This window comes from Saccostrea echinata, unplaced genomic scaffold (genome assembly GCF_033153115.1).
Source record: "Saccostrea echinata isolate AGI-Se365-2 ecotype Australia unplaced genomic scaffold, CSIRO_AGI_Sech_v1 ptg000056l, whole genome shotgun sequence".
NCBI lineage: Eukaryota > Metazoa > Mollusca > Bivalvia > Ostreida > Ostreidae > Saccostrea > Saccostrea echinata.
The window spans coordinates 8414637-8433242 of NW_026889805.1; the positions used below are offsets into that span (position 1 = coordinate 8414637).

Consider the following 18606-nt stretch of genomic DNA (forward strand, 5'->3'; position numbering starts at 1 on the left):
GGTCTTGACCACAAAATCTGCTTCAGAATAAAACATTCTGCTTTCTATTTTATTACAGTCATGAATCTATAAATTATTTAATTTGCTCTTATAAAATAATTTAGATAACAACCATACAGAGAGAATATCAGGAAACAATACATGTAATATTACACAAACATGTGATATCTTATAACACACATCTGATAAAAATGCAATCAACCAGGGCAAGATTTCATTTCCTTTTTTTATAACTTGTAATCACAAACTGCCATTGTCAGATAAAGCAGTGGATTTTAAGTGTATGTATCTTGACTGATGATGTTGCTATGTGTCTGCACACTTATGAAGAGTGGGATATGAATTATTTCCTCATTTTTCATGAATAAACAACTTAAAATATATCACAGATGTTTCACTCTCTATATGCACTTTATATTGTTCTAGTATAAAATACTGTGTAACTATTACCATGTGATCACTATTCAACAATTTACGAAATTCAAATGCATAACAGAGTTCAAGCAAAGTTGGTTGAAACTTTTTGATGGCTTTTATGCTTCTAAAAACTAATAATGTAGGACTTGAATCCTCTAAGAATATAATGTAAAGTTCAATAATATAAACTTCAAGTATGGTAAGAAGATAAGGAAACGATAGCTCTTAAGTTAAAGTTGTCCCACTTAGTAATGATGTGGGTGAACCTCTCAAAAGTGAAAATGCAAAATGTTAAAAACAGCATTTTTCTCAGTATGCTTAATTTTTTATAAAATTATTTTTAAGTAGAATTTGCAATGCAACATTTTTTATTAATTAACAACTGCAAAGGATTATGAAATAGCTTTTTAAAAAAGTATAAGATATTTCACAACTATAAATTAACAAAAATCCCAAAGCTATGCATTTTCTTGGAGGTTTTGTTTTTATTTAGCTTTTTAGCAGAAAATAATTCTGCCATAAAATCCAGATTTACATTTGAACCTATTTGCTTTCTTTGTTTATATATCCAATCAATTCCACTAATGCAGAACTGAAACTGTCAAAAATGTTTGTTGTTAAAAGTTAATAAGAAGACTTGCTTATTTTACACTGAATGCCTTTAAAAGTTGCATGCAAAGCATCAAGAGTTAATTAAGCAAATATACTATTTATATGGGTGAAGAACATAATCAGTTGCATCTCATATGAGAATTTTCTCTCTGTGAAATAAAAACTTCAACAATCCTCTCTTTCTTTATTTTTAGGCTGATGATTATAAATTTTTAAAATTTATCTTAATTGGTTTATTAAGTAAAGAAATTACTGGTATGTTCAATAATATATAAAGTTAACAAATTGCCAAACAAGATATTTGCAAGTATATCTATCCTAATGCAAGTTTTGGTAGGTTGCCCCTAAATGACCTGTGACTCATATTCACCATGTATTTACCTCTACATTTCCTGTCTATCATAAAAATGTGTACATTGACTTATTTCTTGAAGTCTTTATGGTTAAAAGAACCTAATGTAAGATTTCTTTAAACATTAAACAGATGACATTTTACCAGATTGATTCACTTCAAAATATTCCAGGAGTAAATCAGAGAAAAAATGAAGAATATTAAGATACTTTGAACAGTGTAACAAAAGCATTTCAAAATAATAAAGGATAATAATAAAGAATGATTAGGCTTTTTCTGCATTCTTTACTAATTTTAAATATCAAATGGGAATTGTTAAGAAGGTTCTTGCTTAACTGCATCATTTAAATGCCATTAAAATTGCTACCTGTAACTATTTTTTCACCTTTGTAGCTTACCATAACACCCATTAACGGGGACACACCTCCGTGCACATTGCCAAATTATAGGCACTATTAAAAAAATTTCTCTAAAGAAAAACGTTACACTGATATTACCAATGAAAACAAATACACAATAAATATTCCGACACCAGTTTATGCCTTACGTTTGGCTGCATTGACAAGCTCCTTGCCATCATTGACCAGAGATTTGATGGCCTTATTGGTCCTATCAAGCTCTTTTTCGTGATCATGTAATTTTTCTCTGAACGAAGGACTGTCTGTCAAGCATTCAGCAAATTCTAAAGGCTCCAGACCCATTATTTCATTTGTCGTCCAATGTTGTTGCAAACTGACAATATTTGACAGGCCCCCTAATCTATTTTCGGGCGATTTCCTGTTTATGTTAAAGAATCGCGCATGTGTAAGGAAGGGAAAGGAAATAGAAAGATATTACTTACCAAAGTATTTCGTATGGTATTTCAAAACTCACCCTCCCCTATGAAAGTTTGTATATAAGGGTATAGTTTGTCAAAAATATAATAAACATAAATTGAACACGTTGAAGGTTTTTTGTGCAAAACCTTTTTAAAGGAAAAGGAGGCACCTTTAACATAATGTTTAATATAGTCTATTTATATTTGTTTATACAAGAGGCATAAATAATTAATTTTTAGAATATAAAGAAATTCTATTCATCAGAGACATAAATAATTTAATGTCTCTGTATTCATATGTATCTCAAGTTTACAAAAAGATTTCAAAAATTATCATTCCCCTTTTTCCCTTTCCCATCTGAGGGATGAGCTATTTATACAAATTCCTAGCGGAAGTTGCTAAAATTAAGGGCAGTGAACTCTTTTAGAAGTTTAGAACTGTCAGTGTCAGAAAATATTGTCAAATATGCCGAAGAAAAAAACAGGACAGCGAAAGAAGGCAGAGAAACAAAGAGAAAGACAAAAAGAGATGAGAAACGCGGAAAAATCTTTAGCACAGATGCCCTGCAATTTCCTCATGGTGAGTCACATGTGAAAAAAGTTTAACCAGCATGTGTTTATTTCGAATTTCCTCGGAAAGTTTGACAAGTTCTTTACAACAGGTCCAGTCCAAAGACTATTTATACTTAGCTATTAATAGCTACATTGTACTAGGTATTTAAAACTCTTGTACACTTGCTTGGAAAGATTCAGGGTGTTGGTTTGAAAACTTTTTGAGGGTGGAGATTCATACATGTGACAGAACTGAAAAATCACAACTGGAGATTTGAAATTTTTCAGCTGGAGTTTGGGTTTCAAAGCTGGAGATTTTTATCGACATTTTTTCAAATCGCCATCCAACCCCCTAAATTCAGGAAAAAATACCTTCTCCCAGTTTATTACTTCACAAATTTTATTTTATAAAGTTGTTGCCTACTTTTAAGAAAAAAAATGATAAAGTTTTTATTCAAATGAAGTGAAATTGAGTATTCAAAATAAATCAATTCATTTCCTAGTAAATTAATTAAGAGTTAACAGCATTATTAAAACAATGGATAAAATTTTATTTTTGATTTAGTATTGATATATCAACTAGAAAGTGAAGTAAAACATAGGTTTTATGTAACAAATTCTATGTCAGTAATTTGTTTTTAAATAGAATATGTACAGATGAAAAAAAGTACCCTCTAAAAAATAAACAAATTAGAGTCAGGTATATTTTAGCAACAGCCTGTAGTGTGATCTATTTTTAACTAGAGTGCGACCTACATTATAACTGTATCTTTTAATGACCAAAGCAGCATTAGAAGATGGCAACTGGATATTTTAGCAACTGATTACAAAGTTTTGCATTCAGTAATAAACATCAATTGTCATTTATCAAGTTGATATATCATTAATTTTTACAACATAATTATACGACCTCATGTTGATTCCTACGAAGCCTACCGCTGTGAAAATTTATTGCACTGGCGTTGTTATCTCAATTTCTTTTCATTCTAAGCAATAATATGAAACATGATAAAAAAAATATTGCAAATGATATTTAAATTGAAGAATTTTAAAACACGGAAGATTTAAAAATTAATCGGGAGGGACGGAAGGGGGGTGAAATATCGGGAGATTTTGTCTCCCGCCGGAAGAATCACATGTATGGAGATTGGAGAAGAAATGCATTAAAAGTCATCCCAAAAACATTTTATCTAAGAACGCTTAAAGATTAGTTTTAAAATTGATACAGATTTGTAAGACATTTTAGACTTAATTTTGATTCTTAGCTACCAGAAAATGAAACTGGATGTGGGTTTTCTTGCAAAATTGATAAATTAGAAAGTAATAATTTTTTCCCAAAATTTTTGGGTTATTCATCAGGTTTAAATACCTAGGTAGCATTGGAGATTGGAGAAGAAATGCATTGAAAGTCATCCCAAAAGCATTTTATCTAAGAACGCTTAAAGATTAGTTTTAAAATTGATACAGATTTGTAAGACATTTTAGACTTAATTTTGATCCTAATAGCTACCAGAAAATGAAACTGGATGTGGGTTTTCTTGCAAAATTGATAAATTAGAAAGTAATAATTTTTTCCCAAAATTTTTGGGTTATTCATCAGGTTTAAATACCTAGGTAGCATTAAGTAGCTACATAGGTAGAAATAATCTTTGGACTGGAATGTACAAAGTGACAAACCGGCAGGTATATTTACCGATGACACATTTCGACAATATAGAGCTTACTGTTATATTTCAATCAGTTGAGTTTTGGCAAATACATAAGCAGAATGAACAGTGGCTTTAAACTTTTAGAGTTTATAGTGATGAAGTATGCATCTCTTACCATGATGCTTCCTTATGTTTTTGAAGTTTCAATTGCTATATGTGATCATTAATAAACAGTTTTGACAGGCAACTAGATTTATAAAATATATTGTCTCTTTTCAGGAGTGCGATCAATGTAAACGGTAAGGAATTTTTGATATATTCTGAGTTTAGATATAATAAGGGTGCAACGATATACCGTTTGACGGTATATCGCGGTATATTTTTCCACGGTTCAATTCACGATACGCTAAACTGATATCGCGGTTCAGTTCAATTGGTCCAGAATTATCCGAATGGTTGGTTTTGTTTCCTTTTTTACAATTTCAAAATGGCTTCCGCGCAAAACGTGAGGTCGCCGATAACACATTAACGGAAGTTAAACTTATCTCCAGCATCTTACAGACCTCAGATTTAACACTGAGAAGGACTTAATGTGATTATAAGTTATAGATGTTAAGACAAATGATAAACCCTTTAGATCTAAACGTATTCTTTGGTAATATACGATATTTCATCACGTGTGTATTTCGATGAAAATTCACTGTCTTGTTGACTAAAACGTGTTAACACGAGAAATATGACAACTGGTTTTCTACGTAAATAAAAGGAGTAAAAGAATGAATGTCTTCCTTTTTCATTCAAATTTAAAAGGAAGATTATAAGGAAAGGTCCCCGTAGTTCCCTGTAAATACTTATGGTTACTTATGGTATTTTTCCAACACAGGTCCTATCAAGGTCCTCTTCGTCGGACTCCGAACTTGCTTTGTAACTACTTGGGTGACTACTTGGGTGACTACTTGGGTGACTACCGGTGTAATCGGTTTTAAAATCTACTCTGTAATTATAGAGCACATCCTGGTCCTTCCAGAAGTTGTCTAGTCTATTCTTGAAAGTATTCAGAGTTTTAGCACTTACAACATCCTCTGGTAAGCTATTCCATAGACTGACAGTTCTAACACTGAAGCTGAATTTTCTTATATTGAGTCTCGGTCTCTGTACAAACAGCTTCTTGGAATTCCCTCTTCCTTGTTCCCTAATAACGTGGTCTCTCCTTAACTTGATAAAGTCTGCTGCTAATGGGTCATACTTTCCACTTGTTATTTTGTACACTTCAATCATATCTCCTCGGTGGCGTCTGTACTTCAGCGTTGGTAGTTTTAGTTTCTTTAACCTTTCTTCATAGCTTAATTTTGCCAATCCTGGAATCTGCTTGGTAGCTCTTCTCTGCACTCCTTCAATCATCTCTATGTGTCTTGATTTGAAAGGGAACCAGACCGAACTCGCATAATCTAAATGTGTCCTGACAAGTGTCTTATAAAGAGGAATGAAAGTTTCTTCGTCCAAATGTTGAAAAGTTCGCCTTAACATTGCAAAAATAGAGTTTGCCTTTTTCACCTTCTCGCTTATGTGTCTATCAAAGCTGAGTTGTTCATCTATGATGACTCCTATGTCTTTTTCCTCTTGTACCTTCTCCAGAGTGCGTCCTAACAGCTCATACTCAAAGTCTTGGTCTGGGTCTTTCTTTCCAATGTGCATGTGTTTACATTTTTCTGGATGGAATTTTAAGAGCCAGGTGTTACTCCTTTCTGTTAGTTTCTCAAGATCTCTTTGAAGTGTCATTTTATCTTCCCTACCCTTAACTATGTTGAAGATTTTCGTGTCGTCGGCAAATAGGTACACAGTAGAGCTCACGATATCAGGGAGATCGTTGATAAATATGACGAACATTATCGGCCCAATTACTGACCCCTGCGGAATGCCGGAAGTTACGCTATGCCATTTAGATGTTGCCCCATTTATGGATACTTGTTGTTTCCTTCCACTTAGGTAGTTCCTTATCCAGTCTATAAGATCTTTCCCTATTCCATATGCTTCCAGTTTCTTAAGCAGTCTGTTATGTGGGACAGTATCAAAGGCCTTCTGATAGTCCATGTAGATGCAGTCAACATCATGTCCACTGTCCAAAGCCTCTGTCCATTCCTCTAATACCCTTAACAGTTGTAGTGAAGTTGATCTACCACTGATAAAGCCATATTGTTTAGTTGTAAAGAGGTTGTTGCTTACAAAATGCTCTATTATGTGGTCCCTAACTAGTCTCTCCATGACTTTACACACCACTGACATTAAGCTCACTGGTCTGTAGTTTCCTGCTATCTCCTTGTTTCCTTTTTTAAAGATCGCGCTAATACGTGCTGTTTTCCATTCTTCTGGAACTTTTCTCTCATCTACTGACTTCCTAAAGATCCTTGCTAGGGGTTCTGCTAATTCCACTCTTAATTTCCTCAATAGCCTTGGATGCATGTTGTCTAATCCTGGTGACTTATCTGGCTTTAACAGGTTCAGTGCTTTGATAATTTCTTCCTCCAGTATTCTTAATTCTGTCCACTCCTTCTTGATAGGGCGTTTGTCCAGTTCGGGTATGGCTTCCTCGGGTTCTTGTGTAAAAACGCTACTAAAAAAGTCTGCTAAAATATTTGCTTTCTCTTCATCCACTTCTGTTTTATTGGACTTTGGATTTTTAGGGTCGACACACAGTTCCCCGATTCCTTGTCTCGTTTTACTTTTTGAGTTAATATACTGCCATATCTTTTTTGGGTTAGTTTTTGCCTCTTGTGCTATACTCTTTTCGAATGACTTCCTTGCTTTCCTCACAAACTTTGCCACTTTGTTCCTAGTCCTATTGTACTTTTTCCTTATATTTGGATCCTTGGTAGCCACATATTTTCTGCACAGTGCGTTTTTTTCTTTAATCAAGGTGACAGTTTCTTTGTCCAAGGGCATTTTCGTTTTTCTGCTTGGTCTGATGGTGACTACTGGCACATATTTATCTTCTATGTCCTCAAATTTTTGTCGGAATTGATGCCACATTTCGTTTACTGTGCTCTGTGACTCCAGAATGCTTTCCCAATCTGTTTCGCTAATTTCCTTCTTCATACCGGCAAAGTTAGCTTTCCTATAAGTCCTCCTCTTTTTTGGTCCGCTTTTCAGTATTGCCCTGCAAACATAGTTAAAGCAGATAACACAGTGGTCGCTCTTTCCTAATGGGCTTTGGTATTCCATTTCCTTCCACAGCATTTTCGTCCTTTGTGATCACAAGATCCAAAATGGTTGGAATGTTTGTTCCTCTCCACCTTGTTGGTTTTGTGACGGTTTGGAACATGAAGTTGTCCTGCAGACAATCTATGAATTTCTGCTCAGCAGAGTTTTCACTTTTTGTACACAGTAAATCCCAGTCTATATTAGGGTAGTTGAAATCTCCCATAATGAGATAGTGTTTGCATTTCATTCTTGAGGCTTCAGTTATCAGGTTTCTTAAACATTCATTTTTTTCTTCGGTATTGTCTGACGGTGACCGATAAATGAGGCCAACTAGGAAATAGTCTGTGCTGTTTATCCTTATTTTCACAAAAAGCTGCTCCTCAAAGGACACTGTAAGTTTTGCCTCCTCTGCATAAAGAGAATCATGTACATATAAAAGTAGTCCTCTACCTATGCTGCTTTCAATATTTACATGAAACATCCTGTATTCCTTCGTCCAATCCATCGTATATTCAGCTGGATTAGGTGCACATGTTGCATTTTTTGCCTTCACTTCTGTTATTCCTATTATCAATGGCTTTGTGTCCCTTATCCTGACCTGGAACTCATTGAACTTATTTCTAAATGGGTCTGCATTGATGTAGAAGAGCAAAAGTTTGTTTATCATTTTAGAACTATATACATTATTTACATTCCTCTTTGTATCTTCTAGTCTAGATCGCTTACCCTGAGCTTTACCACTTTCCTTGCCCAAGGTGGACCGCGCACACGGTACTTGAATTCCCCCGAATCATTTTTATTCAATTCCTTGGCTTTCATATACAGTTTATTTTCATTTTCCCTCTCTGTGCATGTCAAATCATTTGCAAGTCGTACTTCACTGAATTCAATGTTTTCCCGCAACTTTCCACCTCGTTTAAAGAACTCCACTTTTTTTTCTGGGGTTGAGAAGGTAACAAGCAATGGACGGCGTTTCTTAAATGTTCATCATTGGTTTAGAATATTGTCAAAACTCAAAGATGCACCCACAATCCAATTCAAGTTAATAAAATTTTATTTTAATTATTATAAAAAAATATGAACATTTTATATAACCCTGTCAAGTTTAAAAAAAATATGGTGACAATCTTGAAAGACTTTTTAACCTTGTCATGTATCGTGATACGTATCGTATCGTGAACTGAATACCGTGATACATATTGTACTGAGAGGTTAGTGTTTGTACTGAGAGGTTAGTGTATCGTTGCACCCCTATGATATAAAGCATACAATAGTTTAAATTGCCACTTTTTGTCCTAGTTCAGGGTGTCTTTTCATGTAGATTAAAATTTGATTTTTTTTTTATTGAAAAATAAGATTAATGCAAATAGTAAGTCTGATAAAGTTTGACAAGAACTGGTAAGAAGTCAGACAACATAAAAATGTGAAGTAGTAACTTTCAAGAAAAAAAAACGTCTTCTAATTTTATAATTTATTCTTTTATTTTAACATGGATGTTGTTTTTCCTTGTAACTGTAGGATCATAAAAAATGCAATGTACATGTATTAAGATTTTATATGGCTTTGTTTTTGAACCCTATAATCAAGATCTTTGAATTTTCTCAATTTACAGAAGCCAGAAGAATCGGGCTTTCTGTTATTTCTGTTCAGCATTACAAAGACTTCCCGTATGTGGTCACTGTGGTAAGCCTGTATATTATCTAGTTAATACCACAGTTTATAATTTATTCAAAACATTTACATTATATCTTTTGTTTTTTCATCACCATGTAAAGTGCTGTATAGTGCACAACAGTTATTTCAAAATATGTATATATTTATCCAGGTAGATATAGTTTTTTGAAGGCAAGAGGATGAATTTAAATGCATGTTATTCTTGATTATGTATGTAAAATTATATATCTAGATCCATCATTTAAGTGGAAATTTAATATTAAATATGTTATATTTTATCAAAGGTAAACAAAAGTGTATGGCAAAATTTGGTGATTGTTGCATAAAACATTCCGGAACTAACACAACTGGGCTGGCTATGGTGGTAAGTTGTCGTCAGTCTGAGTAAAAATTCAACAGAATATATTAGTCATGTGTATTTCTCATTTCAATAATTATTTACTTACTTACATTCACAGTTTAATATGAAAAAAGACACCCTTAAGTTTGTAATATAACTTTCTATCAGAAAAAGCCTTCATCTCTCTTAAAGGGTGCAATCTGTGATTTCTGTGAGGCATGGGTGTGTCACGGTACAAGGTGCCTCTCTGTCCACGCTTGTACCTGTCCTCTAACGGACGCTCAGTGCTGCGAGTGTAAAAGAGGGGTGTGGGAGCAAGGTAAGCTAGCTAATAGACACAATTGAACTGCTTATCCATTTCATTCAATATAACATCGATTCCATGTGTAATGTGATGCAAAGTCAACACCTCTCTACAAGAAATACACTAACTTTATCTTCAGATGCTGAATTATCAGAACAGTTTTTTTGCATCTGCTTTTAAGCAATGTATATATATATTTGTAGATATGTCTTACTTTATTTAGGTGGTAGAATTTTCAAGTGTTCCTATTGTAAAAAGTTTCTTTGTGAAGATGATCAGTTTGAGCATCAAGCTAGCTGCCAACAACTGGACTCTGAAAACTTCAAATGTAAGATCACTCAGTGATGATTCTGTCTTCAGACAACTACATTATTTGGTTATTTTAACTTTACTGGTTAGAGACTACAAGAGCTTATGCATTAGTAAGGTGTCCATTTGCTGTTTGTCTGTCCGTCTGTCTGCAAAGAATTTTTCAAAATGCTTTTCCTCCTACAGTTTGGTTGATTTTCAATAAGACTTGGTACACAAGTAGATTATATACTAGGATACATAATTCTACGTATCAGTTCTTGAGTTAAAGAAAAGGTGTTGCCATGATTTATACTAAAATTAGAAATTTCTTTGAAATTTGTTCAACATGCTACTCTTCCTACAGTTTTGGTCTGGTTTGAATAAAACAGTACACAAGTAGACGATACTAAGATACATACATGTAAATCTAAATGTCAGTTTTGATTTTGACACAGGGTGTTTCAATAAAACTTGGTACACAAGTAGACTATACTTAGATAAATAATTCTGTTTATTGGTTTTTGATGTCAACAGTCTATGTTGCCATGTGTTAGTATAAATTAAATTACTGTGAAAGTTAATTAAATTTCTGTGAAATTCTTTTAAAACCATTCCCCTTTTACAGTTTTGGTCATTTTTCAGTTTGACTTGGTACACACAAGAAGACTATACTATGATACATGTACATCTTTCTTTATTTTAAGTATACACCACTAGAGCTACAGTTTCATCAGATACCTCTGGTTACTTAATGCATAGAACTTTGTTATTTCTTGACCATTTTATTACATCATTTTCAGTTTGGATTTTTCGAAGTTCTTTGACAGTCCTGCAATGTTTTCAAAATTTAATTATACCCCCACTCCAAAAGAGAGGGGGTATACTGTTTTACCCTTGTGTGTCTGTCTGTCTGTCCGTCTGTCTGTCCGTCTGTCTGTGTGTCTGTCCGTAACAAATTTTGGTCACAGTTTTCTCAGCAACTACTCATTGCAGATGCTTGAAATTTTAGCACACCCTTGTTTAGACATGCCATATGTTGGGATTCATTTTTTTCTGTAATGTAGTGTTTATAATTTTTCTGTTTTAAGGTTTGTCCTGCAATAAGCTTGGGCAGTACTCGTGCCTTAGGTGCAAGGTAAGCTCAGGATATGTACAGTATGTTTTTATTAGCTCTTCTGAGCCAAAGGCTCAAAGAGCTAATGCTATGGCCATTTGTGCGGTGTGCGTAAACTTTTTAGAATATGGGCCATAACTCAAGAACCCCTTGGCCAATTATTGTCAAATTTGTCACAGGGTATCCTTGGCCCAAGGGCTCCCTTTTATACTAAAACTGGGGTTGTGACCCTTTAACAAGGGGAGATAATTAGGAAAATAGAAACAAAAGTACTGGTTGCTAAAAAATCTTCTTCTCTAGAACCACTGGGCAGATTATCACCAAACTTACACAAAAGGATGAGGATATGTTGTAGATTAAAATTTGCATGGGGATTTACCCTGGGGCAAAGGGCGTGGTCTCAAGGTCACTTCAAAGTTGACCAAAAATTACATTTTATTAAAATGTTGATATTTTGCTTACTATAAGGACTAGGATCATCAAATCTTGTCAGTTGGTGCATCTAAGGACCTCATATCATGTTGACTCAAAAGTAGGTCACGGTGACCTACTTTTTAAATTTTGCGGCCATTCTTTTTCAAAATGATTTAGAGGCATATTTTGAACAATTTAAGGCCTATGATCATCAAACTTTGTCAGTTGATGCATCTTGGGTCCTCAAAGTACGTCAACTAAAAAGTAGGTCACCTTGACCTACTTTTTGAATTTTATGGCTAATCTTTTTTAAAACAATTAAGGTCATTAATTCGAATACGGGGAGGCTTAGAATCATTAAATCTTGTAAGATGATGCATCTTGGGGCCATAAAACATATTTATTAAAAAGTAGGTCACAGTGACCTACTTTTTGAACTTTGCAGGCATTCGATTTCAAAGCGTTTTAGAGGCATAATTTGGACATTTTAAGTCCTATGATCATAAAACTTTGTAAGTTGATGCATCTTGGGTCCTCAAAAAAGGTCAACTGAAAAGTAGGTCACCGTGACCTACTTTTCAATTTTTATGACTATAATTAAATATTTCAGGTACTAATTGGCTTAGAATCATCAAACTTTGTCAGTTATGCGTCTTGGGTCTTCAGAGTAGGTCGACTAAAAAGTAGGTCACCGTGACCTACTTTTGAAAATTTATGGCGTTAATTAAATATTTCGTGTACTAATTGGCTTAGAATCATTAAACTTTGTCAGTTGATGCATCTTGGGTCTTCAGAGTAGGTCGACTAAAAAGTAGGTCACCGTGACCTACTTTTGAAAATTTATGGCTTTAATTAAATATTTCAGGTACTAATTGGCTTAGAATCATCAAACTTTGTCAGTTGATGTGTCATGGGTCTTCGGAGTAGGTCGATTAAAAAGTAGGTCACCATGACCTACTTTTGGAAAATTTATGGCTTTAATAAAATATTTCGGGTACTAATTGGCTTAGAATCATAAAACTTTGTCAGTTTATGCGTCATGGGTCCTCGGAGTACAACAACTGAAAAGTAGGTCATGGTGACCTACTTTTGAAATTTTATGGCTGTATTTAATATTTTCAGGAATTATTTGGCTTAGAATCGTCAAAACTTGTCAGTTGATGCATCTTTGGTCCTCGGAGTAGGTTGACTGAAAAGTAGGTCACCGTGACCTACTTTTGAAAATTTATGGCAGTAATTAAATATTTTGGGTACTTATTGGCTAGAATCATCAAACTTTGTCAGTCGATGTATCTTTGGTCCTTGGAGTACAGCAACTGAAAAGTAGGCCTACTTTTGAAAATTTATGGCTTTAATTAAATATTACAGATACTAATTGGCTTAGAATCATCAAACTTTGTCAGTTGATGCATCTTGGGTCCTTGGAGTAAAACAATTGAAAAGTAGGTCACTTTGACCTACTTATAAAATTTTATGGTTATAATTTTAAAAAATATGTTAGGTATTAATTGGCTTAGAATCATCAAACTTAGTTGATAGGTCCTCAGAGAATGACAAGTGATAAGTAGGTCACCATGACCAACTCTCAGGTACTAATTGGCTTAGAATCATCTTGGGTTCTCAGAGTGTGAATTGGAATTTCAAGGGTTTATCTAAATATACAGGATACTTCGAGGCTTCAAATAGAAGTGATAGGTTGTACAGTTTATCAGAAGAGCGATTCAAGGCCCATGGGCCTCTTGTTAATTTAAAATATTTTTGTCACACCCTAGTTTCAGTTCTTTAATTTCTTTTGGCATTTGTTAGTTAGATTAGATATAATGCTTTGTTGGCTGTGATTTCAGACATGTTTTTGTGATGACCATGTCCGGAGGAAAGGTGTCAAATACTCTAAAGGACAGGCAATCCCATGCCCCAAGTGTGGCCTGGAAACCAAGGAGACAAAGGACATGAGTATCAATAGTAAGAACATACAAGTATTCTGCAGGACTGTAGGACATATAAGACTTACCAATGGCTGTTTGTAATTGGCACTGAAATATTACATAGGACAAAAAAACTAGCGTATAACTATATGAAACAATAACTAACTTGCACTTAAACTATTCCATACAACTGACAAATGTAGTATATTTATACAACTGATGAGTCAATTTTTTTTTTTCTAAAATCTTAAGAGAATTTAGGCCAGTTATGTATGTGCTACTGAGTATTGTGAAAAGCAAAGAATGGAATAATTAGGTGGTTAAGAACAAATCTCAGCCTGACAATAAACAATTTAAATTTTTCCTGAAGTCTCAGTTCAAGTAAATTGATTTTTTTTTTTCAGCTCGTGCGTATGACTATGGAAGACAGAGAGGGAATTATGAGGATGATGTGGATGATGAATATAGCTACCAGAATTACGACTTCCAGGGAGCGTCTGGCTTCTCATTCGGAGGAGTGAAAGCTGATGAGGATGGTGAGGGTTTTCTATGTTTTGACGTACCAGAAAAACTGTGAGCTAAAATATTGATATCTACAATCATGTGCAAGTTAAACTGTTGGCAGTAAATGGTTAAAAAAGAGAACAAGACTGAGTTGGAGAAAGACTTGTAAATAATATCTTACTGTTAATTTGTAGAGGTTAACTTCTTAATTAATGTAGCATCATCTTAAAGATAGCTTTCCATTAAGTTTAATTAACTAAACAACTGTCAGAGCTCAGAGGTTAAGGGATGATGTTAATATTGAAAGATATCTTTAAATGTGTGAAAAACAAAAAAAGAAAATATATGTACAAAGTATGTATAGGAAAATTTACAAATTTGCCATGCTAAAATTAAAATCATGTACATTGATATTCATACCTGGTAATGAGATACAGCACCATAAATTAAAAAAATAAATTGGGCAGAAAGTCATCATGCAGTCCATAATTCTGCATAACATTGGGAATTTTTACCGATGAAATAATGTCCACACAAACCAGTAAAATTTTGGTTGTGCACTAACAATGACCCCCACAAAGAAAGTGTTTCCACAGTAACCTAAAATATGTCTGTTACAAAAAATTTTTTTTTGGAAAGTTCATTAATTTCAACAGAGATATTCTGCATTACACAAGCAAAATAGCAGATTTCTGTAATATTTATTAAAGAATCTAATATGACTATGCTACATCATTCAAACAAAATGGTGAAAATGGTTAAAGACTACATGTATGTTATTGTGATTGGTCATAATGAATAATTTTTACTAATACATGTATTTTGTATTTAATTTGTTTTAGATGATTATGAGGACAGTGATGATGATTATGATGAAGATGATGACTTTGATGATGAAGATATAGATGAAGATGAATTATTAGAGGAAGTTCGTCAACTAAAACTTGACAACGAAAAAGCTGGATCTTGATGATGCTTCCAATAAATATTTTTACCAAAAGAGTTGGATTTTGTTATAGCATAATATGCAGAATGATTCTGAAAATTGTACATGTATTTATAAATCAGTTTGACAAGTACCAAATCAAACTCTCAAAACCAATCTAATTAAATTATATGTTGGACTTGCTTGTGTAGCGGTTTGCAAGCAGACCAAACATCTTATTTCAAGTAAATTGTCTCAAATGACGAACAAAATAAATATGTAAAATGACTAGTCTGTAAATAATGCACCACAGGCAGAATAATCTCTACCCCAAAACATTTATTGTGAATGGATGACCCTACATTGCAATATCCTATGTGTGTCCTATTGATACGCTCTTGGTTTGGGCATGTGAAACGTGAACTGACAATTTTAGCTCACCTGAGCCAAAGGCTCAAATGAGCTTTTCCTATTGACTTTTTGACATTGTCATCATTATAAAGTATATTTAGGTCACCTGAGTCACTCAGGTGACCTATTGCAATATGTTTTTGTCCATTGTCCATTGTGCTTAAACATTTGAAATTTGTTCAGCTTCTTCTCTGGAACCACTGAACAAATTTCAACTAATTTTGGCATATAGCATCTGTGAGTGAAAGGAATAAAAATTTTGAATTTCATGCCCACCCCACACCCTTGGGTGTGAAGGATGGGGCTAAAACCATCAAAATTAATGCAATCTTTAAAAATTTTCTTTACTCCGCATTAAGCAGTTGAATTGTTGCTGTGATTGCAGAAGGCTTTAAGTCCTCTACTAAAATTGTAAAATTTATGGCCCCATGGTCAGGAGTTCTGGAGTTAGGATGAGGCTTTAATGATCATATAGTGAAAATGCATAAAATTCTTGAAAGTCTTCTTCACTCCCCCTGTGTATAAAGCAGACAAATTAGATGCATAGTTATGATGAGCAAGGGCACCTCTTCAAAAATTGTGAAATTTATGGCCCTAGGGTCAGAGTTTCTAGGGGGGGGGGTGTCTATTGATTATATAGTGAAATGGACTATTTCTTTTAAAAAAAATCTTTTCTGCTCCTGTGTATTAAGCAAACAAACTAAGTAGATTGTTATGATGAGCAAGAGTGTTTCTTCCAAATTATTAATTTCATGGCCAATTGGTCAGGGGTTCAGGTGTTAGGGTGGGGCATTTTAGATTATTTATTAAAAATGCATTAATTCTTTGAAAATCTGCTGCTCTGCTCCTGGGTATTTAGCAGATAAACGAAGTGAAATGTTATAATGAGCAAGGGTGCCTCTTCAAAATTGTGAAATTTGTGTCCCCAGGGATGGGTTCTGGGGGGGGGGGGGGTGCACTATTGAAATACACTGTATAGTGAAAATACATCATTTCTTTGAAAATCTTTTTTTCTAGATAACCTAAGTGCTTGTTATGATGAGCAAGGGTGCCTCTTCCAATAAACTGACAAAGTCTCAATGCTCCATTTCAAACATTAATATAAAGTAGAGACTTAGTGTTTTCATTTCCTATAAAAAAATTTTCTCTCCGAGTCCAGGTATTGAAAAACAGGCTTTGTGAAATTGTCATTTTCTTGAATTTTGAAGAAAATGGGTATATTTGAGCACTTTCAGCAAAGGATTAAAATATAAGCCAACCCAGTAATCTAAAAAATAAAACAAGGATTATAATCTTCTGAAACAGTACTTTCATTATATTATTCATTATTTTGGATCAGAGGTTGGATCTATACAAATTGTTGAAAAATAACTTAAATTTTTGGAGATATTTTCAGGATTTTAGGATAATGACGCAATTTATGACGTAATACATGAACAAGCAAGAAAATTACGCCATTTTAAACAGTATGCAATCACCAAGGGTCAAGTCAAATTTAATGTATTTTCAAGTAAAACTGGGAATTTTTTATTTTTCAGAAATTCACAGGGCCAAAAAAGGTCCTTAGTGAACCTTGTTCTTTGTGGCCTCAAGGTCAAGGGCTCTTATGTTGGATGGGGGTGCTCTGTTAATTATATAGTGAAATTACATTATTCATTTGATATTCTTCTCTGCTCCTGGTTATGAAAGAAACAAACTTAAGTGTATAGTTATGATGAGCAAGGACCCTTTTTTAAAATTTTGAAATTTATAGCCTCTGGGTCAGAGTTTTGGTGTAAGGGTGAGGACCTGTTGAATATGTAGTGAAAATGCATTATTTCTTTGAAAATGTTATTGTTCTGCTCCCGGGTACTTGGCAAACATACTAAGCACCTGGTTATGATGAGGAAGTGTGCCTTTTCCAAAACTATGAAATTCATGCCTTCTGGATAAGGGATTCTGGTGTTAGGGTAGGGTTGTGTTGAAGCAAAAGTAAAAATACATTATTTGTTTGAAAATCCTCTGTTTTACTCTTGGGCATCTAGAAAGCAAACAAAGTACAAAATTGTAATAAGCAGATTTCTGAAATTTTGGACCACTTGGTCAAGTGTTCTGGTACTAGATAGGGCTCTATTAATTTGTATTCTACTGAGAGAAGTTATTCCCCTTTGCTATTCATATATGGTAATTTAAAATCACTATAAATGATGTAATTGAAAGGTCAATTGAATAAGAGAAACAAGAATTTTTATAACAAATAATACAAAAAATGCTTTCATAGTTTTTCTTGGTTGCATATAAATAATACTGGTAGATAAAAAATATGGAACAAAAATATGTTATCTTTGTACATTAAATGCTCTCCAAAGACCAAGAGAGGCCAGTGTGAAAATGAATGGGATGGGTATACTAATGATGTTCAAACACTATTGTCCTGTTTAGTCTGCATGGTGATACTCAAGGCCAATTTCCTTCAGACTTGTCATAAAGTTTCCTTGGATGAAGAGAATTCATATTGTTCAAATGAAGGGTCATGTCCCATCCAAGGTGAGATACTGGTAATCAAAAATATGGTTATATCATTAAAAATCCTCTTAAAGAATACTGGACCAGAAAAGATGAAACTTTCAAAGCATGAGGAGAGGGGATGTTACAACAGGAACTCAAAATTTTACACAAGAATATCTGGAAAAATCTTCTCAAGAACCACTCTTATCAATATGCAAGCATCTTCAGGAAGAGAAGATTCATATTTCTTCAAATCATCGCCCCTGGGGCTAAACTAATGATTCAAATTTTACATGAGAATATATAGAAAGTTTATAACAATCTTTTTAATTAAAGAGTTTCAATGCACACTAATTATTCTAAAAGTAAACATTCCCAAGTTCTGTGAATTGAAGTTTTTCTTCAAATGATGGACCCTGAAGTTAACACAGAGGACAAAAATGTGATATTCCAAGGATTAATTCAAATTTAACTAATAGTTCTAGATGTTATTAGTAAATACAACCTTTAAAGACAAATAATAGTGCAGGAATTTAATTATAATAAATTAAAACGAACGGACCATTTCTTGTGCTTAACAATGTGACATACGCGAGCCAAAGACAGAGGTGAGTGTACGA

At 33.7% G+C, this 18606-nt stretch overlaps 2 protein-coding genes across 5 annotated transcripts in view; one reads left to right on the plus strand and one right to left on the minus strand.

The window, feature by feature from the left end:
• Nucleotides 1-2178, minus strand: part of LOC133173703 (rho GTPase-activating protein 26-like) — a 30644-nt gene extending 28466 nt beyond the window's left edge. For 3 of the 4 annotated variants that reach the window (XM_061308712.1, XM_061308711.1, XM_061308710.1), the window contains exon 1: nt 1929-2178. In XM_061308712.1, coding sequence (XP_061164696.1) covers nt 1929-2082 — 154 coding nt within the window. In that variant the 5' untranslated portion in view covers nt 2083-2178. The remainder of the gene's footprint in view (nt 1-1928) is intronic. The other variant, XM_061308713.1, reaches the window with a different exon arrangement.
• Nucleotides 2179-2635: 457 nt separating this feature from the next.
• On the plus strand, nt 2636-15165 carry LOC133172901 (zinc finger protein 330 homolog). The gene is made up of 10 exons (XM_061307735.1): nt 2636-2778; nt 4679-4698; nt 9210-9280; nt 9556-9635; nt 9804-9930; nt 10139-10243; nt 11295-11341; nt 13579-13696; nt 14064-14195; nt 15006-15165. The coding sequence occupies exons 1-10, from the start codon at nt 2665-2667 to the stop codon at nt 15131-15133; spliced, it is 942 nt and encodes a 313-aa protein (XP_061163719.1). The 5' UTR covers nt 2636-2664; the 3' UTR covers nt 15134-15165.
• The last annotated feature ends 3441 nt before the right edge of the window (nt 15166-18606 follow it).